Genomic DNA, 27,229 nt, shown 5'->3' with positions numbered 1-27,229 from the left:
AACCCTCAAGGGCTTCCCTGGTGGCGCAGTGGTTGAGAGTCCGCCTGCCGATGCAGGGGACACGGGTTCGTGCCCCGATCCCGGAGGATCCCACATGCCGCGGAGCGGCTGGGCCCGCGGGCCATGGCCGCGGGGCCTGTGTGTCCGGAGCCTGTGCTCCGCAACGGGAGAGGCCACAGCAGTGAGAGGCCCGCGTACAGCAAAAAAAAAAAAAAAAAAAAAACCCTCAAACAATCCAATTAGAAAATGGGCAAAAGACATGAACAGACATTTCACAAAGAAGACATTTGGATGGCAAATAAACACATGAAAAGATGTTCAATATTACTAGCCATTAAGGCAATGCATACTAAAACTACAGTGAGATGTCACTATACACCTATTAGAATGGTTAAAATTTTTAAAAATAGTGACAACATCAAATGCTGGCAAGGATGCAAGAACCTACCTACATCACATATACATTGCTAGTGAGAATATAAAATGGTACAGCCACTCTGGAAAACAATTTGGCAGTTTCTTAAAAAACAAAACATGCAATTACCAAACAATCCAGCAATTGTACTCCTGGGCATTTAGTCCAGAGAAATAAAGACTTACACTCACACAAAAACTTACACATGTAGTTTTATTCATAATGACCCAAACTGGAACAACCCCAATGCCCTTCATGGGTGAATGGTTACATATAGTGTAGCACATTCATATGATAGAATACTATTCAGTTATAAAAAGGAATAACCATTGATATACACAACAACCTGAATAAATCTCCAGAGAACTAAAGCAAGTGAAAAGAGCCACTCCTACAGGGTTACATACTGTATGATTCCATTTATCTAATATTTTTGAAATGACAAAATTATAGAAATAGAGAACAGATTGGTAATTGCAGAGGTTAAAGAGGAAACAGAGGTAGGAGGAAAGTTAGTGTAGCTATAAAAGACAAACATGGAAGATCCTTACAGTGATGTAAATGTTTTGTATCAATGTCAATATCCTGACTGTGACACTGTACCTGAGTTTCACAGGATGTTACCATTGGGGGGAGCTGGGTAAAGGGAATGTGTGATCCCTTATTATTTATTACAACTGCATGTGAATATACAATTATCACAAAATAAAAGAGCACATGTAAAAAATTATCACTTTTATAAAACTGCATATATTGTATGTATAATATCTACATATTAATAGAGAAATATCTGTAAATACATACAGAAAAGAGTATTATTGGTTATCTCTGTTGGTGAGATGATGGGTGATTTTTCAATTTCTTCTTCATACATTCATGTATTACCAAAGTTTTTCAATGACTATGCTATACTAATAAGAAAAAAATGAAGCTATTTTCATTATGAAAAAGACAAGTAATACAGACTCATTGCACACACTTTTTTCCACTGAACATTTACTGTATTAATTCTTTGAAATATCATTTAAAAAACTATTTAACATTCCATTTCATTGATCTATCAATTTTACCATTTCTCTATTATGGGAACTTAAGGGTTGTTTCTAATTTCTTACTGTTAAAAAAAGCAATGAAATAGGTTTCTTCTATCTGAATCTTCACATGCGTCTCTGATTATGCCCAAAGCTAGACCTCCAATCATGGAGTTACTGGCTTATAGAGTAACTATACTAGAACACACTGAAAAGTGGCTTTTCTGAAAAACTATGAATTTATGTCCCCATCCTTGGTGCATTTGTGTTTCACTCTGTCCCTGAGAGGTTGCCAATGTTGTATTCACGTTCCAAGCTCCACAGATGAAATGAGTAAGGAAAACAGACATGTTAACGTCATGGCGTAATAAAGTCAACTTCATACCAGTCTTTTACTTTGCACAAGCTACTGTGTGTGGGTCTTGCTTACTCCACTTCATTTCTCTTCACCTCCAGAAAGTTCAAACTTCTTAGCCTGACACCCGAAACCTGCCTCTTTCTGCCTCATTCACTTGGCTGCAGCTACTCTCACATCCTTGCTGTTCCTCAAACTCATTTCACACACCTCTGCCCAGTGCTCTTGTCTGGACATCCACAAGGCTCACCCCTCAGTGACTTCACGTCTTTGCTCAAATGTGCCCTATTGGGGGCCTTCCCATCCCACGCTGTGTAAATTAGCAATCCCCTTCTCCAGCCCCATCTGTATTTACTTGCTCTGTTTTTCTCCAGCAATGACAAGAGTATATGTTTTTGATTATTTCCCCAACTTTTTCCGAAACTTAAAAAAAAATTTTTTTAACCCCTATCCTCCAAGGCACTGTCATCCCAACTCATAAAGACTGTAAGTTTTGTCTCCTTATGTTTACAGGAACCAGCATCAGCTCTAGCACAAATTATTTTTAAGACTTCCCTCCTACAACCTTTATACCGGTGTCCTTTCTCCATCTTGGCCTTCACCTATGCAAATACCCATGATCTAATCCCTGTTCTTGGAGGAGCCCTTTTCACACTGCCCAAGCTCTGTGGGTCCAGATTACTGTTCCTTGCATCTCTTCTCCACCACCCTTACAGCATCCAGTCTCTGCATCCTCTACATCAGCCAAATCAACAAAGATATAGTATAAACACAATACGCTACTTCATACTAAGGTGTGTTTGATTCCAGAGGTCACTGAGAGAAAAGCAAATTTTTACAGTTTCTAGCTAGAAAAAGGAAGATGTAAAATGTATGATTTCTGTTCTGAAGACATTTCTGTTCCACTTATTTCTTCAAACTTTGGCAACTCTTTGATTTTGTCATAGTGTCTTCACCTGAAAAGTCTTATTCTAGTTTAACATCTAGTTTAACACTATCTAAGTCTTATTCTAGCTTAACATTAATGTTAAACTAGAATGACTTCTTCTATAGGAAAAGGAGGTTCTATAGAACCTCCCTTCTATCTGTCATTCCATTTAGCAGTGACCTCCAGCCTCTGAGCAGCAAAGGATGCCTCCCCCTGACACTCCTCCTTTCAAAGCAAGTTTTTTCTACCTCATTGAGTCTCTATTTCATATCGAATTTCAGCAGAGCCTGGCTTTCTCTCCTCAAGATGTATCTGAAAGCTCCCTTTTCCTTTCCACTTATTATTACATCCACAGATTGTTTCCTAAGGTATTAGGAATCAGATCCACACAATCAGTCCCTATGGAAAACGCCTGCTATTAAATGTTATTAGACAATTCAATTATTTTTATAAGAAGCTACTTTGAGATAAAAAACATAAAAAAGAGACCACCATTATGTTATTTAGTTTCCTCTGTCATTATGATAGGTAATGCAATGTGGTTTGCTTTCTTTTGCTGGGTACCTAGACTTTTTCCATGCTTGCAGTGGACTACAAACATATTTTTAGTTTTTAATTTCACTTTTCCTTGAAGTATGAAATAAGGCAAGGCAGTGTATGTCTAGTTTTAAAGAACTAGATATACACCTGTGCTATTTTGATGGTAGAATAAATAATTTTAAAACAAATGGAGATACTTTTCTGCATTTTATACCAAAGCTTCCTGAGATACATTCAACTGCTCACAACCACAGGACATGTGAAATATCGCCCCAAAATCAGAACCTTCCTCCAGCCCCATGAAAGACTACTCACCAGACTTCCTTGCTTTCAAAGCAATAACAGCTGCTAGCTCTCTCTGCACCTAATAAAATATTAGGGGGAAAAACCAAATTAGAATAAGAAAAATGTAGCTTTGTTTTTAGATATGCAACCAAAGTTAAGAGCTGTTGCATTAAGTTTGCTGCCATATTTTTGTTTATTTGTTTTTAATAATATGCAAAAACCTCTACATAGGAATTTTAGGCCAATCCTCAAAGAATCTGATGGACTTACTTTGAAAAGAAATTAAACAGTTGCCAGAATGTACACATTGGAAAACATTGGTACTTATGCCATGATGATGAGAAGTACCTCAAAAACATAACTGTGTAACATTCAGAAATAATGCAAATAAATTATTAAAACAGGTAAAATACTGTGGCAAAGATATTAAATATTCTTTATCTCTCAAAGATTTAGTTTATACAGAAATTCTAGAAAAATTGAGGTAGGTGATCCTAGTTTAATTTGACCTCTGTTTGAATACAATGAAGGATCACTTGAGGCCTGACAGGTGTACAGCAACCATTTCAGATATTATGCTGCATAAAAGCAAGTGCTATCAACACACAGGGCAGGTGAAATGAGGATAGGCAAGATGACCTTTAATACCCTAAGTGCCTTAAACCTCACTTATTTGTCCAGATTTTGCTTCACTCTCTCTCTCTCTCTCCCCCCAACACATATGCTTAAATCCTTTCTCAAAAACATTCTCAAAGAGGAACATAAAACAGAGACCAAAAAAGATAACCACAGTCACTTTCAAAGATAACATGGAAAAAAAAAAAACATAACATGGGGATAATCTTTGGGAAATCTATGTTTGATAGCAATAAATTTTCATAATAAGCAAGCTCATTCCTCTTCAGGACACAATCTTTTAAGCTTAGAAGACTGTGAGTGTGTGTGTGTGTGTGTGTGTGTGTGTGTGTGTGTGTGTGTGTGTGTTTGCAGGGGTGGTGATACTGAGTTTGGAAGGGTCCTGCAGCTTATTATACTAATGACATTTTTAAAGGCAGAGCATGAAAGCTCAAGGTTAAAGATGACTTGCTATTGAAATCAATCTAATTTACATTGATGTACGTGAAGGCAAAAGTAGCCCAGTGAGTCACTGGGACTCTGTTTAGGACCAGTTTCACAATGGCCAGGGTATCATCATCCCTGAAGAAGGCAGCCTCCCCCCCACCATACTGCTTTACTGCTGTGCTTTCCCTGGCTGGCTACTATGAATGCCATTCAAAAGGGTATATATACTCCTGATTTAACTGATTCGTCAATTCCTTAAGACTTTCTCAGGAAAATTATATTGTAATCAGAAGATAATCTGTCCCTTTCTAACCATGGGTGTCTTGAGATCCAAAAATACTCATGGGTAGAAGAATTTATAGTTGAAGAGCTTATGGGGGAAAAGAGAGCTGGGGGAGATAGGAGTGATGATTAATCAGAGGAAAGCCTTTATAAATACTTGTATGTATAGTAATAAACAGCAACAAAATAAAATATAAATTAGTGCCTATTTTATATATTTGAAATTACGTGTAAGGTTTATCGTAGTAACAGCATCTCTCTTCAGAATTTTCCTCTGTTACAGTGTCACAAATGTTTGGGGGTACACAAAGATGCAGATTAGAAACACTCACTGGGACCTTGTGGATGGCTTCCTGATTTTATGAGCTTCTAGGCTCAGAAACAGGAAAAAAGCAGAGATGGAAAAGGATGCAGAAGGTGGATCACTTAATTTGCATACAGAGGATCAAAAACTGTCTTCTCCACCCTCCATCAGTCTTCCATACTTGACATTCTCGTCATGAGAGCTTCAGTTTTTCTTTCTCAAATTAGAAATAAGCCTCAAAGTAGAAATAGCTCAGAAAAGGAAACTTATATTCCCCAAACTGTATAAAACTACATCTTTTCAAAGATTTGGTACAGAAAGAAAGGGAGAAAGGGGATGAGAAAGAAACCAACATAGCACTTTTTGGGAAGCCAAGAAGATGAGAGATGAGCAGTGAGAAAGACAAGAACTTCACAGTTAAATTTACAAGGAACCTAAGCTTTTTCTTTTTTTATATTTTTCCACATAAAGTAAATGAGATTACTCTACTGTACTACACTACATCCCCTGAACATCTGCAGTCAGGGAAGACACAGAAGTGTTATGTTTCTACCCCCGAGGGAAACTGTTCCTGACCCAAACCCCAAGGGTAGGTTATTCTTCCTCCAAAACACAAAGGGGGAAGAACAGACCAAGCAAAACACAAACCGGGTACAATCCCGTTAGAGGCTCCTATAGCATCTTCCCGGCACTTTTTTTTTTTTTTTTTTTAAACACACCAGCAATGATGTAATTCATCATTTTCAACTGTGACTAATGCCTGTCTTCTGGGCAGAAGCTCCTCCAAGGCAGCCATCTTTTCATCACACTATCCAGGGCCATCAACACCCATTCACCGACCCACAGGAGGCGGATGCAGAGGTAACCTTAAGAGAACAGAGACAGAACCTAGGGGAGAGAAAAAGCTGCCTGAGGAAGGACAAGGAAATCCAAAGGGAAGGCACTCCCCAGTAAGAAGGGACTCACAGCAGAAATCTTCAGAACACATTAGAAGGACTCAAAGCCTCCTTTAGCAAATAATTGTTAGGTTTATACTGAAAACTAAAACTTTGAACAACTGCAGAGACAGAGACTAGAATTTTCTTTAAGCACTAATAAGGGACCTGTTGGCACTGAAAAAGAAATATAGCACTCCAGCACTGGTCAAGTCTTCAGGTGTCTGAAATTCTGGCCCACATTTTGATAACAACCCAGAGCAAAAACCATCCTGCTAAGATGCTCCTGAATTCCTAACATTCAGGAACTGGTTAAGATAATGAATATATGCTGCTTTAAACCATTAAATTTGGCGGTAGTTTGTTACGCTGAAAAGTCTTTTAGAGATGATTATTTTTTCTACTTGATCTACTTGTGTTGTTGGTTAACATAAGTTTCTCTCAACAGGACAGAAATGGAACCCTCTTCTCAGATCAGTTTCAAAAAAAAGTGTATACATATAGAGCCAAGAGCCATGTTCTGACATTCGCCATTGTTTTTATTTAATGCGGGTGCTAAACCACTGCCTAGGAAATTAGAAGAAATGCATTGTTCTTAATCTGACAGGAAGTACCTTATTACATTGGTCTTCCCTATTACAAGCCTTTCCTACTATGATCTGACCCTTGAGGCTAGATGTATTCCAGAATTCAACATTTTATATAGTTCAGAAAGGTATCCTATCTAGGGCACACCCTCAGTGAGGTCTTGGGCAGTAACTTATAATAAGAAATCAGACACATTAATATTTCTGCACGGACACATTAAAGGCAGGGACCCACTGTGTCCCCCTTTGCCTGGCAAAGTAATAAAGCTATCCTTTTCTATTTCACCCCCCCGTCAAAAAAAATTTTCTGCAATGAAATGTATGATTATTCATACCAAATGGGATAAAGACAGACTGGGAAAGGCCTCAGGATTTTCTACTAAATATATTCAGTTTAGGTTAGATTTTTGCCACCAAGTAAGTTATGAAACCCTATTCTTTTTCAGGGTTTTTATATTTCAGAGCTGTCAATAATGGATTGTAAACCTCTATTAATTTTACACTAAAAGTTTCTCTCCATCTTTTTCTCTTGTATCTTCTTGTCAAATACCTACGTAGTCAGTAAGTTCTGTCTACCAAGAAATGCTTTCTTTAAATAGCTTGGATTTTCATCTATTTCAAACCTGACTGCACATGAGAATCACTTGGGGAGCTTTAAAAAAACAATTGATACCTGGGCCCCAACTAAATCAGAATCTCTGGGGAAGAGGTCCAGCCAACAGTATTTGCTGCTGCTGCTGTTTCCATGTTCCCTAAGTGATTCTATCTAGGTTGTATCCAGGGTTGAGAAGCACTGCTCTATTTAATAAGATATCTTTGTTTCCCCAAGACTCAACCTTTTAATCTTATAATCATTTCAACTCACAATCAATCTTTACTTTTTATTTTGTTCTCCTCTAATTTAATTCATTTGTAAAGGAACATGGCCTTCACTGTGTTTTAGGTATTAAATTATGATATAATCCAATCAAATGATAAGATTCAGTTACTACATCAGCAGTTTGACAGACACGATCTACTCAAGCACAAGGAAAATTGCAAGGGAGCTTTTTAAGAAGCTTAAACTTTAAAACGTAGTTTACTCAGTATAAAAAGAACCATGTAACTCAAAACACATCTGCAGCTTCGGGTATATTTGCTCTTGTGAATATTTAAAGAGAGGATAATTAAGGGAATGATAAAACACATCTCTAATTTTTCTCTCTCCTCTGGGTACTCACCAGAAATTTTAAAATGTTTTAAAATGCTGAAATGTTTTGGCTTTCTATCTTCAATAACCAGCAGGACTGTTCACAAAATAGCCCTGAAATTCAACAAGAATCAGAGCCAGTCTTAGTTCCAGTATTTTGTCTTTTTTCTCTGGCACTTTATAGTGCCTTCAGCCTCAAAACATAAATGCTCGAAAAGCTGTTTTGCATCAGTACAAGACTCGAGAGGCAACAGAAAGTGTCAAATGCAAACCCTGAGTGCCAGGGATCACGTCCATGGGAGAGGTTAACTGAGAAGACATGGCAGCCTTCCTGGAGGAACAGACCCTTGAAAACCAAGTGTGAAGCTGGATGGAAAGTCAGCAAAGGTCACTGTGGGAGGGCAGATCAACAGTGGCAAAAGTCTTACCTAACCACAGGGCCATTCTTGAAAACTAACTTTAAATAGGATCATGAATTCACAAATTCCCTAAAGGATTTTAGTAAATCTATTAATCTTAGAAACATTTAAATGTTGATACCATGACAGAAATGTTTTTAAAACACAGAACCCATTTTCTCAATTACCTAAATTAAATGTAAGAAACATAAGCCAATACTCTTCCCTGTTTTATTCCCAACTATACTTACTTTTAAAACACTATAAAATCTTAAGATAGTATGGACTTAAAGAATTCTAGAAAAATAAATAAATATGCTTCTTAAAGCCATCAACGTACTTTTGGATAAGACACAAACTGAGCAGTGATGGTGGCTAGACTTCTGTCCTATGAAGGAATAACCATGGGCTCAGTGACAATTTTCTTTGTTCCTTGGAGGCCTGTTTTCCTATTTCTAAGTTCATTATTTTGTTCTGAAGAGTTAATATTGCCACAAGAATGACACATGGATAATCTTGTGACTGCCTGTTAATGTCAACCAATAATTAGAAAATTAAGAAAGTTATTTATTTGTCCAGACAGTACTGCTCTCCATCTAATAGTTTACTTAACAAATAGTTCTTTTCCTAATAATTGCTCTCGCCATATCGAAGATGTGTTTGCTAAGCATGCTGGAATGATAAAATATGCTTATGCTTATTCATCTATTTCAAGGCTATTAGGGATATTTTTTAAATTTCATATAGATATTGTTGAATACATACAGATATGCCTATTCATTTTATTATAACTTAGACAATAGCTGACCATTCAAAGATTAATACATATATAGAAGTGTCCTGAAACTAACAAAATAAAGTGGAATAAAGTCCTACACACAGGTTTTTTAAGTCTGGTATTTAAGTCTGCTACGCATACATACATCTACTATGAGACAGATTCACATGAAAAAGATGTGATAATTTTTAGTTGATCATAAGTATGGTGTAAGTTAACAATGGAAACGTGATTATTTAGAAGTGGATAACAATGTTTTTAGGAATATTACTAAAATAACATTCAGGTCAGCAAAAAATGATGGGACTCCAGAAAAATCAACATCTGGATTGTATTTGGTTTGAAGTACCATTTGTTTAGGTTTATGAGGAGTCGAGAGCATCCAAAGGAGGACAACCACAGGCTGGTCACCTCCTTGTAGACAGTGAGATGGATGTAGCAGTCTTCATCTACCTTGTCCTCTCTGCAGGGTTTGGCAGGTTACCCATCCCCCTCTTCTTGACCACTGGGATTCCATGACACCATATGCTCCAGGCTTTTCTCTTTTCTCTCTGACTGCTACTTCTCTTCTCCCAAGGCTTCCCTTTCCTCTGTCTTGGTTTTGATGATCCTCAGTGATCTATCCTTAGCCCTCTAGACCTTCTTCTCTTTCTGTTCATTCTCTCTAGGCAACCTCATTTACTCACAGGTCTTCAATTATATCTGCACCTCCAGTGCCCGAAAGTCTCATATCCATCCACCTCCAAGACCTAAATGTCCCACTAGCAGCTCAAACTCAACGTTCCCAAATGTGAAGTCACTGTCTTACCACTTTCCTCCACCCCATAAGTCTGCTCCATGGCCCATACCCCCAGTCAGTGAATGGTACCACCATGTACCCAGGGTCTCAAGCCAAGAAGTGAGGTATCCTTGATTTAGCTCAGTCCACCATCTTCTCCCAACTCAGACCACTGTCTCTCATTTATCTCTCTTCATACCACATCATATATTATATAAGATATAATCTTGTATCTCTTGCTAAAAAACTCTTCAAAGACTTCCCATGACACCAAGACAGAGTCCAATGTCTAATATTGCATATATAGTATTCTTTTCATCTGGTCTTCAGTATCATCTATTTCCATACCTCTTCTTAAAATCCATGTCTTAAAAAAAAAAAATCCATGTTCCAGCCTTAGTAAAATAGAACACTTGCAATTCTGTGAATGCGCCATGGTCTTTCTTTGCTCTGAGACTTCCCACGTGCTCTTCTATCTGGAATGCCTCCCCACCTCTCTACTTTGTGTGGCTGTCACTTACTTGTCCTTCGGGTCCCAACCTAGCTGTCGTCTTCTCATGAGTCCCCCACCTCCCCCAATGGAGGGAACTCCTCCCTGTTTATTCTCTGATAGCATTCTATACATACCTCAGTTGTAGCACTACCACATGCTAGTGAAATCTCCTCTTTAGCTGAGGGTCTCCAACAGTAGACTGCAAGCCCACTGAAATAGACTCCTTTATTCATCATTCTGACCATGACTCCTAGTACCACTCCTGACATGTATTTGTGATCAGGAATACAAGTCAAGTATTTGCAGTTGTTGCTGAGAACAGAAGACTTAGGGGGAGCATGATCATTAGCTTCAAATATTTGAAAGGGTGAGGGTAAAATTCAGAACAATGGAGAGGAGCTGCAGAAAGGCATGTTTTAGCCCTACAAACATTCAAATAATTAGAGTTATCACAGTGGAAATGGTCTACTATGTGAGGTTCAACAGAAGATGCTTTATAAGGGAAGGTAGATATCAGAAGCACCCCGACCAAGGATTTGTTCTAAAGATTTGTTTTATGACTGCCTCCTATCCAAATCATTCACTATAAAAAGAGAACAAGCATGAGCCTCCTGAGAGAAGCCATATCTGTCAGCCTGCAGTTGAACAGTTGGTGATGTTATAGCAATCTAATCTACCCAACAGAGACAGAGAGAGTGCAAATCTTAACAAACAGATGAAAAATAACTGTTGGAGTCTGTTCCTTACTGTGGAAATCTCCTAAATTTCATGGCACAAAGAACAGGAGAAGCTATAGATGTACTGGCTGAATGAAATCTGAAGAGAGCAAGCAAATGACACTGACATCTTTTCAAAAGAGCAGGTATATCTGCTCCTTCAGCCTTCAAAGCTGTTCTTACAATTCTTGATATAGCAATTTCCCCAAAGCCCTAACTGCTGATCAACATGAATTTTTTGACAAATAAAAATTTCATATATACGAAATGTGTTTTAAGGAAACAAGTATACAATGGACATTCTGCGTTTTGCTATAACAATGAAATAAAACATTGATTATGCGTACATCATTAAATTAAAAAAAAAATTTCATCTCAAGCTATTTTTTTCCATTTTCCGGTAAGACCAGAGTATTTTCAATCTATGTCACATTTAAATGATTCCTCAATAGATTTATATGATATAATTTATTTAACAAAGTATCTTTAAAGACAATATAATTTGCAAACTCATGTCTTAGTATGTCTTTTATATCATATTATATGTTATTCCTTACATGTCTTTTCTCAGTCATCATGCTCTTTGGAACTAAGTTTCTAAACTGTACCAAGAGTATAAGTTCAACACTAGACATTCTAGGGATCTTCTATGGTAAGGATCTTGCATCTGTAGGGGTAGGTCCTATAGAACCTTGCAGGGATGTTATATTAGAAACTCTTGCATTGGCATGAATCCAGATCAACTAAGACCCTTTCCAACTAGACAGTCTATCTACAAAAACCGCTAACATAGGAGGGCTTCCTGGAAGAACAAGATTCAGAACGCAAGATCCAAAAGCCTAAAACAGGACTAGGAAATCTCCTATGCCAACCTTGAGAGAAATTCTGGGATTCTGGTTGTTGAGGCTGAATCACAGCTCTCCACCCCACAGCACAGGACTGCTGTGAACATTAAATGAGTTAATACCTATAAAACATCTGGGAATGGTGCCTGAAACAGTAAGTACTATCTGAGTGTCAGCTATCATCATCACATTACTGTAAGTAATATAGTTGAGCTTAACAATAAATTATAAGAGCAAAGTCCAATCTCTAGTTGCTTTAATATTTCATATGTTTAAGACCCTTCTTCCCACCTAAATTTTGAACTCCCTGACAACCAGTAATGCTTCTGCTTATAATATTCCACCTACATGGCCCCCACATTGCAACTAGCATAAAAGGGACGGATATGTTTCACCGAAAAGTTGTGAACAGTGTCTACAGAGCTTGTACTTCTAAAAGCTTTAAAAATAAGCTTTTAGATTTCCACAGAATTCCGAAGCTTTAACAGATGTGTGAAAGACAGACTTTAGTTTTAGAAATTCACTTTGAAACCTCAGAGGGATCAACTGACCAGCTGTGGCCTGGCAGCTTTTGACATCTGAGACATAACTGCTGATTAATGAATCAATGGATTGCAGATATGTATTCAACAAGGAGTGTGTATTAATTTGGTATTTCTGCCATAGCAAATCACTACCCGTTTAGCAGCTTAAGAAAGAGGACATCCATTTATCATCTCATATTTCCATAGGTCAGGAGTCAAGGGACAGCACGGCTCAACTGGATCCTCTGCTTAGAGACTCATGAGGCCAAAAATCAAGGCATGGGCAGGTCTGTGTTCCCTACTAGAGGCTTTCGGAGAGAATTAAATTCCAAGTGCATCCAGGTTGTTGGCAGAATCTGGTTCCTGCTTCTGTAGGACTGAGGTGCCCATTTCCTTTCTGGTTGTCACCTGGCACCCGCCCTTGGCTCCTAGAGGCCTCTCTCTGATCTCTGCACGTGGACTCCTACTTCTCAGAACCAGTGACACCGCGCTGAGTCCTTCTCGTGCTTAGGTTTTTTCTTTACTCTCTCTTCTGCCATTTCTCTTTGATGCCTACCAGAGCAAGGTCTTTGGATTAGACTGGGTCCATGCGGACAATCCAGGTCTGCAGCCTTATTTATATCTGCAAAGTACCTTTTACCATGTAATGGAATATTTACAGGTGCCAAGCAGCACATTCATCTTTAGGACCATTCTACCTACCACAGAATGACAACACAGATCCTCAGAGCCCTCCTGAAAAGCTAGCCCTCAACACCTTTTTAGGGTTTCATAGTAACATGTTAATAGAGTCTAGTCCTGGAACATGATTTAACTGGTGTAACAACTTTACCAGGGCACACCTCTGAGTTCACACAATGGAACCCGAAGACTTGAGAACCAGTCTGAATAAATTTCTAAATTACTAAACCATGCAGCCATGTTTACACTATTTAATGATTCCTAACGGGTTAAAAATTAAAGTGCTGTTTAATATAACTTCGTAGGTTTCATTTTGTAAAATTCTTCAAATAAGGAGGGAACTCTATATACTACTATACATAAAATGGATAACTACTGAGAACCTACTGTGTAGCACAGGGAACTCAATGCTCTGTGGTTACCTAAATGGGAAGGAAATCTAAAAAAGAGTGGTTATATGTATATGTATAACTGATTCACTTTGCTGTACAGCAGAAACTAACACAACATTGTAAAGCAACTATATTCCAATTAAAAAAAAAAAAGGGAACGCTATAATCAAATCCCAAATACAACCGGTTGAGATCTATTCAGTAACTATGAAGTATTTTAAGTGAAGATAATAGAGACAATTGCTTTTTGAACCCTAAATTATTATTTTTAATTAATGTGGCCTCTTAATACTTCCTGTCTCAAATGCTTTATCTCTCCAATGCAAATGACAGTACACTCTGCTATCGAGGCTGAAATGTGACAGTGCATGAAAAGCTTGAGCAGAATGCCTGCACAAGGTAAGAACTCAGCAAAAATCACCCATTCTTTGCCTTTTACCCAGATCTCACTTGGTCTTCTTAACAACAGGCTAATAAATTAACATCTGCAAGCAAGTTTCCTCAATAATTTTCCCACACAGAAGTTCACCTCTGGGACTTCCCTGGCGGCGCATTCATTAAGAATCCGCCTGCCAACGCAGGGGACACGGGTTCGATCCCTGGCCCGGGAAGATCCCACATGCCACGGAGCAACTAAGCCTGTGCGCCACAACTACTGAGCCTGCGCTCTAGAGCCCTCAAGCCACAAATACTGAGCCCATGAGCCACAACTACTGAAGCCCACGTGCCTAGAGCCCATTCTCCCCAACTACTGAGCCCACACACCACAACTACTGAAGCCCACATGCTCTAGGGCCCACGTGCCACAACTACAGAGCCTGTGTGCTGCAACACTGAAGCCTGTGCGCCTAGAGCCCGTGCTCCGCAACAAAAGACACTGCAATGAGAAGCCCGCGCACCGCAACAGAGTAGCCCCAGCTCACCACAACTAGAGAAAGGCCGCGCGCAGCAACGAAGACCCAGAGCAGCCAAAAAAAAAAAAAAAACTTCATCTCTGTGCTGTTTACAATAGAAAAGATGGAAAATAACCACAATGTTCAAAAATCAGGGGATGATAAATCCATGGAATGGGGTACTATGAACCCCTACAAATGTTGTAGGAGGTACTGTTAACACTGAAAATATATTAAGTGAAAAGAACAGACCACAAAATAAAAGGGTCATTTTTTTTTTACACATTTTACAAAAAATATACACGCAAGAAAAATAACCTAGAAAGTAACAAACACTGAAGTGTTAATAATGAGTTATTTCTAAGTGGTTTCATTCTGGGCATCTTTTTTATTCTGGAATTTTAAAAAGTTATTAAGTCTTTATATTCAAGTTAATCCAAATGTCAGATAAATTTTTAAAATTTGCAAAGTATAATCCACAGTAATGACAACTCACTACCAAATTTACCACTTTTTTTTTTTTTTTTTTAAGCGGTACGCAGGCCTCTCACTGTTGTGGCCTCTCCCGTTGCGGAGCACAGGCTCCGGACGCGCAGGCTCAGCGGCCATGGCTCACGGGCCGAGCCGCTCCGTGGCACATGGGATCTTCCCGGACCGGGGCACGAACCCGTGGTCCCCTGCATTGGCAGGCGGACTCTCAACCACTGTGCCACCAGGGAAGCCCTTACCACCCTTTTGACACTTACAAATATAGGAATATAATTCACCTGATTTCTACCCAGTATCCACATAAAATTTCCTTATATTCTGATTTTTACAACAACATAAGATAACAAACTAATTTAAAATCTACCTTATTCCATCACCACCAAAAACTCAAGTAGTTTTCACTTTTTTATATGCCTCCTGGTCCTGCTTCACATATGGACATACTATTTAAAGCTATGCCATTAAGTATGCAAAATTACATTTCATCTAAGCAGCAATAAGAAGTTCTATTTTAAACAAATGCACAAAGAAGAAACCCAACACGAAATATTCATGGATCACCTTTTAAAGCTCCTTCCACTTCCCTCAGATAGGGTTTCACAGGAACACTTCACAAACCCATAACTGCAAATATACAAATTTTTTTGACTTTTTAATTTTTTAAACTGAATATAGTTGATTTACAATGCTGTTAGTTTCAGGTATACAGCAAAGTGATTCACTTCATATATATTTTCTTCAAATTATTTTTCCCTTGTTTATATACAAACTGATAGCTAAATGATCTATTTCTATTCCTTGTCAATTAAAAGTGCTTATGTTTTCTATGTGTATTGCAGGTAAAAATTATTATCTCCATCTTGGGAACAGATAGATACCCAAAGACCATAATATACTGTATATGTAACATACACACACACACACACACACACACACACACACTTCTTCCCCTATTAACAAGGGATTCATCAAGACACGTTTTATTCTTGAATGGGTTCTGCACACTGACATCTTTCTGAACTAATGCTTTTAAATAAATACCCCTACACTGGGTTCATTGCAGTAGGCAAAAGACATGTACTATGCTGTTCACCAAAACCAACTTGACAAGGCTACAGTTAAATTAGGTTACCACATGATCTGGGCATGTGCAGATGGTTTCTTTGGAAGTAGAGACAATAACTTAATAACTATTTTAAAAAGCGGTGTGCATGTACATCTGTATCTTTCAGTATTTAGGGATCTATTCCCAGGATGAAGAAAATCACTTTGATGTATGATAGACATAGAACATATTAAGCCTTTTTTATTGACAAAGGAGAGAAAAACACCATTCAGCTATCTGTTCACATGTTGACAATCATGAGCTTTGTGGCATGTTACTGTGAGATCCTCCCTGAGGGAAACTGAAGGAGCTTTATTTAAAAAGCTCTCCGAGTGGTCCTAGAGACTTAAAAATCCACGGCCAAAGGCACCTTGAACACTGTAACAGCTGATCAGGGTAGCTCTAAAGCACAATGAGGGAAGGTACTAACAAGCCCCACGGCTTCTTATGAATACCAAGAACAAGGAATACTACACCAAGAATGTGCTACAAGTCCTCTGGGGCCTTCTTAATGCTCTTTGAAACCAGAGCTGTCTTCCAAGACCTCACTTGACACTTTCTCAAAACTCAGTCTACCCGGCCCTTCCTCAAATCACATAGTAGCTCTGAAGCCACTGGAAGGGCTGGAGCCAGGCTACAATTCCACATAAGAATTTTATGTTCCCTAAAGACAAGAAATATAAGATGTTCACAATCCTGTGTCAGCCAGACAGAAGGTTAGTCATTCGCTGGCAGAGCCACTTTTATTCTCTTAACAAACATGCCCACTCAAGTCTGTGATAGACTTAGAAAATGGAGATTAACTACACTGCTTCTCCATTCCTCAGAAAGGAAGACGCAGATAGCCAGGAGAAACGGTGAGTGGAAATTAGTATTTCAGCATTTTAAAAAACCACATTTCTAAATGTGGCAAAATTCTTCACTGGATTGTGCTAATCAGGTACTCAATGCGACAGATTCTCCCCACTTCCCTAAAATTATTTCTAGACCTAACTAACTTGACGTATCACCTCTTAAATAAGTTCCCAAAATTCTAACTCTTTAAAGATCCAGCAAAACTCAAATCCCATGCTATTTTTGCTTCCTGAACTGGTGCCAATGTGAACGTTTCCAATCAAAAAAAGCTGTCACCTTTATCTTCAGATACTATTGTTCAACAAGGAATGTCTCCAACATATCAACCCAACTTGTAGATTCATCAAGAAGAACAAACTAAAGGAATCCTAGCCACTTTGTACGCTTCCTGACCCAGAAAGGGCGTAGACAGAGTCCTGTGAAAGACACACCTTAAAGAAAATGGTGGAAGGTCCAGGTGAATGATTAGACATGGCAAAGGAGAGGAGTTTTAAATGAGTGAAAGCAAAACATGAGAACAGGCACGTGAGAGGAATGAGACAGTTGACAAGACAGAGAATCTTGGAAAGTTGGGGTCTTTGAGTTTCCTAGTATCATGCTTTTGGTGATACAAGACAACTGGTTGTTCATTAAGACTCAGTTCCTTGGGCCTCCATGAAAAGTATTTCCCAAGAGAATTCTATCTAAGGAAAAGATGACACGGGAGAAGAATCAGAAGCCCAGGGTAAGTGCAGGTCTTAGTTAATGAGAATAAAACCAGATCCTTTTTACCTGTAAAGCAGGATCCCACATAGGGAAAAAATGAGATGACTTTTACTAGAAAGAATGCTAGGAAGCATGAGAGAACGAGTTCATGGTTGATGTGAAAACTGATGGAGTTATGTCCAACTTCTGGACACTGAGCAGGGAAGAACCCTTCTGCGAAGTTGACAACGTGCTGCAGTTATAACCACCTCTTTTTTTTTTTTTCCCTAGAGAGGTGCAAAAAAAAAAAAAAAAAAAAAAAAAAATTCCATAGCAGATCTCTTTTTCTCTAACACTTTCACCAAAAGTTATATATCTTAGTATGGCTATTGGCTTCTTGGGGCTTCATCTGCTTCAAGATCTTCTAGAACTTACAGCGGTCACCCCATTTATAATTTGGGTTTGATTGCTCAGGGGTATTTCTCAGAGGAGTGATAATACACCCTATGAGAAGGAATTTGGAAAATACCACTAAGAGCATCAAACGTAGAGGTTCTACATTAAAGTTTGGGGAGCTGAAGAAAAGGAGCAACAGGATAGAGCAGAAACGTACCAACAGAGAAATCTAAACTGCTGAAAATTATCAACTACATCAGCTTTGAGAAGGAATATGAGGGTGTAAGAGCGTCTAGTTAAATGGTTCCCGAGTATTAGATTCTGTTCTCATCCACACTGACCTCTCTTCCTAACTTCTGTATACTTGATTTGTCATTTGAATTCATCTCTCAAGATATGGCCACAAACTCTTCACCAGGTCACGTTTATTGTAGACACTCAACACTGTTCTCTTCTACCATCCAAGTGATGGCTGACTTCGCTGGACCAAGGAGCACAGAGGACCACGCCACATGCCCTACCCCTGTCCTTTTATAAACGCCACTCATATAACCATGGCATCAAATAAGCATCTAATATGTATTTATTAGTATTAATATTAATGGTTATTAATATTAATATAATTAATTAATATAAATATTAATTATTAATGTATTGTATATAATATATTAATATTGATATAATTAATATTAATAGTATATAATATCAATTAATATGTATTAATTCACAACTTAGCCTAACTCACATCACCTCAGCGGTTTGACCGTGTGGATGAAAATCATGAATTTCACTCAGATGTTTGTGTTTTCTTATCTCTACAATTTCCATCAAGAAGATTTAGCCCGAGGTAACAGAAACAGCCCAAAATGGTTTGTTTAGGATGTTGATTTTAAGGAAGCATGAGCTAGAAGTCCAGAATCAGTTTTTATCTCCTATTTAAGGATGTCCATATTTCCACTTCCTGTCTTTGGATGATGCCCAAGTACTTCTCAGTTCTTTAAAATGCCTCAAAGTTTAGCTTATTTCCTAAATTTACATCCTAAGAACTATGACTTTGAAAGCAATATTTCATTCACTATAAATTCTTCCCTATGTCTAGTTTATCCTGGATTGTAAAACAAGTATATAAAATCTATGTCATCAATTCTGAACACTCCTTTTGGCATATACACTGGGAGAATTCATGTTTAAAAATAAAATAAAATAATGCTCAGAACTTCAAGGATAGGAACTGGGAGACTATGTCATCCAAGGGCCCTTCTTGGTCTGCCAGCTTTATCAGACTAACAGAGACTCATAGGAAATGAAGAAGAGAAGATTTTCAAGTTAACAAAATGTGTAAGGTCAGAAGATATTATAAAGGAAGCTAAGACGTTAAGGCAGAAACCACAGGTACTGCAGGGAAAGCCAGACGATTTTCAGATAATAATGCCCAGAGTGTTTCTGTAGACTGTACATAATGGAAGGAGTCTATTATAGCCATGTCCTTTTTCCTTAAGCTGAAAACTTCTTACAAAATTTTCTTCTTTAGGTTTTCGGATGTCAGGTGCTTGGGAGGGTGGCTCTTTCCTGAAATTCACCAGAAACATAGCTGGAACATTTTGATTGTCCATGTTTGTGTACATTTAACAGCTGTAAATCTGACTGAATTATCAAGGCGTTTTTATTTCTATACACATTGTCTTCTCATGTTCCTTTAATATGAAAACTCACTAGTGTTTTCTTCCAGGGTAGAATTTTAGGCATTATTTTTTTAGATGACAGGACCTTTCTCTTGATTAACCTGAGACTAAGAAATAAACTATTTTAAAATGAGGATTTTTTTTTTTTAAAGATAGCAATATACAGGGCTTCCCTGGTGGTGCAATGGTTGAGAGTCTGCCTGCCGATGCAGGGGACACGGGTTCGTGCCCCAGTCTGGGGGGATCCCACATGCCGCAGAGCAGCTAGGCCCGTGAGCCATGGCCGCTGAGCCTGCGCGTCTGGAGCCTGTGCTCCGCAACGGGAGAGGCCACAACAGTGAGAGGCCCACGTACCGCAAAAAAAAAAAAAAAAAAAGATAGCAACATACAAAACCCTGAAGTTTGAGTAAAAAGAGGTGAATATACAGGGCAGCACAGTAAACTCTACTGTGGGAAACTGCTGCCCCCTTTCCAGTGCCCCGATTACACAAAGCTTTTGAAGAGCACTTTAACAAGTCTGCATTACAGACGTCACTTTTGCTTTCCTTTAATGCATTTAAGGGTCATGCTAGATGACAACTGTTACTTGACTGATGTATGCCAACATCTCCCTTACTACATGGTGTTAACAGCTAGGTAACAGAGTTTTCATACCAAAGCCAACAGGAATAACTACATTGTGAAGAGGTGAAGACAACAGTCCCTTCATAAATGCTTATACAAGGAACAGAGGAATTTTATTTATTTATTTATTTATTTTGCAGTACGCGGGCCTCTCACTGCTGTGGCCTCTCCCGTTGCGGAGCACAGGCTCCAGACGCGCAGGCTCAGCGGCCATGGCTCACAGACCCAGCCACTCCGCGGCATGTGGGATCTTCCCGGACCGGGGCACGAGCCCACGTCCCCTGCATCCGCAGGCAGACTCTCAACCACTGCGCCACCCAGGAAGCCCTGAACAGAGGAATTTTAGAACTTAGATATTGTCTAGTCCAGCACTCAATTTGGCCAAGGTCATAGTGTTGGAAGAACTAAGAATCAAGGTCCACGTTCTCAGTTCAAAGACGGTTTCACTATTCCAGGCCGATCAGTCATCAATTAAGACGTGAATTTTTCTCCTCTATCCTTTATTCTCATTCCCGCTCTAGCACCTTATCTCAGTCTTTTAGCTTGGAGATTTTTTCTAGCAAGATTACCTCAACCAAATACATAGCCAACACTTTGCTGTCCACCCTCGTTTTTAGAGGCTTTCTTCAATTTAACTTTCATGGTATAAACCATTCAGTATTTCCACCTCTCACTGTCCTCTCATCTCCCCACTGCCCTCTTATCATGGGTGCTGACCAAGACTCCATCTTCCACTACGCTCTTCAATCGACAACCTGGACTGGTTCCCATAACTCTAGCCCTGACCTTTCTGAGGTCCAGATTCGCGTCTCCAGGTGTTTCCCGAATATTTTTACATCCTTATGTCCTCAAACTCAGTGTGTCCAAAATTACGTCATCTCTCCTTCCACGCATTTTACTCAGCTTCCTAAGAGTATCATCACTTTTCCATTCAAGTTCAGAACTTCGGTTATCTGACTCCTCCTCTACATGTACCTGTCCTACTGATTTTTAAAAACTTCTTTATGCTCCTTTTTGAACTCATTTTTCTTTTGGTTCCCCCCAAAACCTCCAGAAACTATAACAGGTTTTCATCAGCCTCTCAACCAGTCTCCCCATCTCCAACTCATCTTCTTGTTTCTTAAATGTCTGCTTCATCATGTTAATCTGTTGTTCAAAAAGTCTTTCACTCTTCTCTATTAGGTGCTTCCTCTGTAACCAGATGGGTCTACTATTTTCCCACTGTACTTTCCCATTCCTCTGCCTGTACACAATAAATCCTACAGCTAGAGTACACATCCTTTGTCACCTGTTCACATCCTGATTGCCTTCAATGATGGTTCAAGCCCCGTCTCTTCAATTAAGCTCTCAGCTACGGTTCTTGGACTTACTATCTATACACCATGATTTTTGATGCTCAATTGCCAGCTGTTTTATAGGTTAACTTTTTAATGTGCCTATCTTTCTGGTATAGCTGTAGGAACCACATCTTACCTGTCTGCTGCTTCTGAAACTTACCTAATAACTGTACTACGTTATCAAAAAATGAGGTGTAGTAGCTAAGAGAACATGATTAGGAAGCAGAAAATTCTAAGTTTAGATCCTGGCTTTGTTCCTTTCTAGATGGGTGACTTTGGGCAAGTTACTTAACCTATAGAAGCTTTCATGTCTGTAAAACAGAGATAACGCCACTTATTTCACAGGGTTGTTGTGAAGTGTAACGTGTGTGTGTATGTATGTATGTACACACACACACACAATGTTTAACATAGTATTTGGTCTGTAGTGAGTGTTTTTTTTAAACAGATGGCTGTTAACAATTTTGCACATAATAGGCACTCCTCTTTGGTCACTATTTTAAACTGCAAAGGTCATGTTAAATATTTTTTCATAACACGCTGTCAAGATTTCATTTCATGTGAAGTTTTATACCACTGAGCACTGTATTTAGCCAAAAGTTACTTTTCTAAGCTACATTCCAGAAGAGTAGGAAAGACAACTTTTAACTTTCAAGCTGTGCCCAGATGCCAAGACTCGGTGCACGAACTGTGTAAGATCAGTTTCATTCCACATATATAACCCAAGCCAGCATGACTTTCAGCAAGCACCACTTAAAGAATGCAGTTAAAGAAGAATTCAAGAATCTTTGGTAAGGCTAGAAAAGTTTCCAGAAAGCCCAGCCAATGGATAAAGATTTTGTGAGATAGGATTGCTAGAGCCTGTCAAAAACCGGAGCTCCGTGATTAGAGACCATGGCCAGCTTTTTCTAGGAAGAAGGGGATAAGCTTTCCTTCAACCAACAAGTCAATTACTGACTCTAATTAATGGCTTTAAAAGACATAATGAAAATGTTGCAATCTACTACATTTAAAAACTGAGGACTTGATCTTTTGTTGGTTGAGGTGATCATTTTTTCCCTAATGAAACATACAGTCTTTTCTCCTTTGTGCAGCAGGTCACAACTTTCCCTAGTTTAAGTCATATTGTATTAAAAAAAAAAAATCCTCCACTAAGGTTCCAGGAACTTTCCACCAAGAGCATCTATGATCTTGCAGGAGAGGCTGCATCAGAGTAGAACAAGTTAACGCCATTGACCCCTTTTGCCTTGACTTGGGCCTCCCACAGTGATGAGCAGCCATAGGGCAAGTGTCTCTCTACACCACTACCCAGACTGCCGCCCTTCAAAGACCCCTCATTGTTTCTAAACCCCTGGGCAGGGAAATCACATGGCCTTACCGCAGACGTTAGACGACAAAGAATTTCATCGCTGCTCTCTTCTGAGTCTTCAATTTTCTGATGAGATCTTTGAAAAACAAAGAATAAATTACTCTTCAGCTTTGGTTTTTCAAATTTATTCACCAAGTGATGGAGAATACATGGTAAATAATAGCATTATTGCTTAATACATTTGAAAGTGCCCATGCGAGTAACATGGTGACCATAATGCCACAGGAACACAGCTCTGTTGCAGCCCAACTGTTCCTTCGAAATCAATTAGCAAGAACGTCTTTCCCATACATCAGTTAAATCCTGAGGGCTGCGTACTGCTCTCTAAATGATACCACAGAATAATCCTGACACACCAGATTTACAAACACGGGCATTCACAAAGCACAAGTGGATGGCGAATATAACGTAAAGTACTGACATTCCCGCTCAGTCTAAATGAAATCCAGATTCCAAAAATATGAAACGTGAATTTTCCACTACATCTGAGTTTCAGCCCAAACAGATTTATTATGAAGTGGTCTATCATAAGCCTAATACTGTGATAAAAAATTACATTCAATACAATAGCAGAAGCACTTTGGTCTTTTTTACGAGACCACAGCCCAGTTGAGAAGAAAATTATCCATGTGTTAAATAACTAAGGAGACATACAACATAATACACAGTATAAGATCAGTGTGTTTAGAAAAATCATCTTTCTAATGTAATTCGTGAAAATTTTTTCACACAAATGTACATGCTAACATAAAAAATTATCTACTTCAGACAAACCTTATAAAACTACATTTTTTTTTCCTGACTTGGTCAAAGGAAAAAAACATTGACTAATGCCAAGTGAATATATGTAATTGTCTCCCAGATCTATTTCCACAAGCAATTCCTTTCAACACCTGTGGACTTGGGGGGGATTGGTGGTAATTGCCTTGCAGAGCGGCGGTATGGCACTGGCAGTCCAGTGATTGATTTCAGTCTCGGGAACTGTAGTGGGCCAGCTGGAGCGTGAGCCTCGCGGGGCAGGAGGGCTTCTCCTGGCTCCTAAGACAGCTAGGAAGATGCTCTTTAAGAAAAGAAAAGCCAGTCATATCAATTCTGGCACTGGCTTCCTGTTTCTGTAAATGTTATTAAACTCTTTCAAAGGAAAAAAAAAATCCCACCCTTCAAGTCAGAGCAATGAATTACAAACTACCGCCTGTACAAGAATTGCATGTTCCAGATATGAAACAGTGGGCATGTTGTCAAATAATTTCATTCCTAGTGCAGCAAAGCATCTGAAACATGACCTTGATAATGAACATTTCAAACGATGAGCCTTATTATTAAAATGATCTATTCACAAGGTTTCCATACACACGAAGTTACACTGAGAAGAGATTTGCAACCCTTTATAACATAAGCCACCCAACTAGGTTTATAAGATTATGCTGAGGTGACAAACAGATATGAGAGGAAATTAGGAGCCAAGAGCATTAGACACAAGAGCACCAAACAAGGGCTTCAACGTCCCGTCTGTGTCTGTGTTGAAGCGCAAGCTGGTTGTGGCCGCTCATGCCTCTCAGCCCCCAGCAGCACCTGAAGGCTGAGTTAACGTGCATGACGTATTTTGCATTAGCACAGATTCTGTCATGAATGTGTTTTCAACAAACTGCTGAAAGGAACTCAAAACTCCAAGGGAAGCTCTTGTGTATGTCACTGATCGTGGTTATTTGCTGAGTAACGGCCAGGCTGTTGCTAGCTCAGTGACAAATAATTTGTCTCTGTGCAAGCAAAACTATCTTTCGTCACGCTTCCAGCACAACACATGCCTTGGCAGAAACGTTTCTAAAGGAAATACGTGTAAGACAGACAGAGTGATGCTCTCCCGAGAGCTGTCCCACAGCCCGTGTCCCATTTTTATCCCCTCAATCACCGTAATGTATATCCAGAACTCCCAAGTCCTTCTCTAGCCCCTGAATCTTCCCTGAGCTCACCCTGTGCTTCCATCTAACTTCAGTGTGGCTCTAAGTGGCCATTCCAGAACGCCTTCACCCACATGGGAATCTCACAGGCTCCTCAAACTCAACGTAACTTCCACTGACATCCTCTTGCCTCCTGCCCTCACCAGGTCTGCCAGCGCCCGTCACCGCTCGGCTTTCTGTCACCCTGCGGCCCTTCCCCGCCTCCGGCACTCCCCCGCTTCCACAAGCCGTGCTGACAGGCCCTCACCTCCACAACGTACTTTAACCACCTTCTAACCAACTTGTCTCTGCCTCTCCTCCTGTACCCCATCTCCTAGAGATGCCGGGATTCTCCTTCTAAAACCCAGATCTGGTCCTGCTTTTCTCCAGACTCACACCTTCAGGGATTCTCCCACGGCCTGCTCGAGAATTCAGAAAGACTCTTCCTTTCCGCTAGGGAGTCCCAGGTTTGCCCTGCACCAGCAGGTACCTGCACGGCACCTGGCGTAGAGAAGGGACGTGGGAGCAGGATCGAGGGCGACAGGCAAGCAGTGGGAGGGCCTGAAAGGGGGGAAGGAAGAGAGAAGGGTGATGCTCCCCGACTCCCCTTCCTTCCTCACCGCTGGGGCCCCTCCCCGGCTTAATGCCCAAAGGCCCAGAAGTACCAGACTCTCTTTCCCCAGTAAATGTATTTTTACAAAATGAGATAAATTCTGATTATTTTATGATATAAATACACATCAGTGCAACTCAATGAAGACAAAGTCCTCACATGTCAGATCAAAACAGGTAATGAAACAGATGGGGCAAGGGAGAATAAAGGAAAGGATCAGCTGTAATACGTAGTACACCATTTTACATAAGTGACTCGAGCATCCGTGGATTTTGGTATCCATGGGGGCCCTGGAACCAATCCCCCACGGATACCAAGGGAGGACTGTACTTGCCCCATTATTAAATATTGTGCCCCCAATGGGGCACAATATTTGCCCCATTGTTACCAAAGGGGGCTGTGCTGCTCAGTGAAGAAGAGACGAAGAGAGACTCTGGTTAGAGAAGGGGACAGAGAAACCCTGGCTGGGCTCAGCCGCCAATGGCAGTGACAAGTTGACATAAGAAAGAGAAGAAAAAAGGAAGTGGCCCCAGGAAGGAAGACCCATCCTTGAGGGTTTGTGCCAGCAGGAAGCTCTGGCATAACGGGTGTCCCCTTTGTGAATTCTCACGGCTGCTTCTCAAGGTCTCTGCTTGCCAACAGCCCAAGCCTGACCCCGTCACCCTCCAAGGCAAATGCCGGATCCTAGTGCTGTGAATCCTAGTGTGTCGAATCCTGATGCCTAGTCTTTGTAAGTGCACGAGGTCTGCAACATCTAAGGGTGCCGTTGTGAGGACACAGGAATGGCAAAAGCCTCTGGTCCTCTGCCCTTGTCCCTCTAACCATCAAACAGGACACGTTATCATGCTACTCAACCCCCACCAAAACCAAAACAAACCCCTGCCCTCCCTACAGGCTTCCCCCGCTTAACTACAGGCAACTCCATCCTTCCAGTTGGAAGTAATCCTTGAGCCCAACAGCCCGCCCCCCACCTTACAGTCTACGCTGTATCCATCCCCAAATCCTATCAGCGCTGCCTTCAAGGGATATCTCCCTTTTGACTATTTCTCACCACCTCTACTACAACCGCTATTGCTCCAGCCACAGGATCTCTTACCTCAACCCAGGAGCCAGAGTGGTCTTGTTCACATGTGAGTTAGATCATGCCCCCCCACCCCTGCTCAAAATCCTCAACTGACTCCCTATCTTTCTCAGTACAAAGCCAAAGCCCTTACAGTGGCTGACATCTCTCACTTCTCTACTCCATTCCGGTCACTCTTGCTTTGCCTTAATGCTTCTGTCTTGGGTCTTGCCCTGATGGTCCCCTTATCCTAGAACACTGCCCTCACATTGCACACTGCTTCTTCCCTCACATCCTTCACGTCTCTGTCGACCTCTCGAAGAGGTCTTTCCTGACCCGTATCTCTATCGCTCATTTCCTACTTTATTTATCTGCATAAAGTTTTCCACCATTAACTAACATAAATCTGTTTGTTTATGAAATTGCCTGTCCTCTCCCCTCCTAGACTATAGGCTCCATGGGAGTAGAGGTTTCTGTCCGTTTTGTTCCTGGTTCCATCCCCAACACTTAGAACATAACACAGGCCATAGGAAGCATTCAATAAATCTTCATTGAATAAATTAACTGAGGACCTTAAACTTCAGGGAATGCTCTGCTATCAGCCACCATCCCCGGACGACCACACCACAAGACATTAGCTTGTTCTCTGCAGTCAGTTCAACTGAAG

At 40.0% G+C, this 27,229-nt stretch overlaps 1 protein-coding gene across 3 annotated transcripts in view; it reads right to left on the bottom strand.

The window, feature by feature from the left end:
- Positions 1-27,229, bottom strand: part of RAPGEF5 (Rap guanine nucleotide exchange factor 5) — a gene marked incomplete at its 5' end in the record, with an annotated part of 217,138 nt that overhangs the window by 135,517 nt on the left and 54,392 nt on the right. For all 3 annotated transcript variants that reach the window (XM_082633000.1, XM_082633002.1, XM_082633001.1), the window contains 2 exons: positions 3,585-3,633; positions 22,962-23,028. In XM_082633000.1, coding sequence (XP_082489126.1) covers positions 3,585-3,633; positions 22,962-23,028 — 116 coding nt within the window. The remainder of the gene's footprint in view (positions 1-3,584; positions 3,634-22,961; positions 23,029-27,229) is intronic.

This window comes from Mesoplodon mirus (assembly GCF_964341445.2).
Source record: "Mesoplodon mirus genome assembly, chromosome: 9".
NCBI classification, from domain to species: domain Eukaryota; kingdom Metazoa; phylum Chordata; class Mammalia; order Artiodactyla; family Ziphiidae; genus Mesoplodon; species Mesoplodon mirus.
This window is presented reverse-complemented; position numbering and strand designations above follow the sequence as displayed.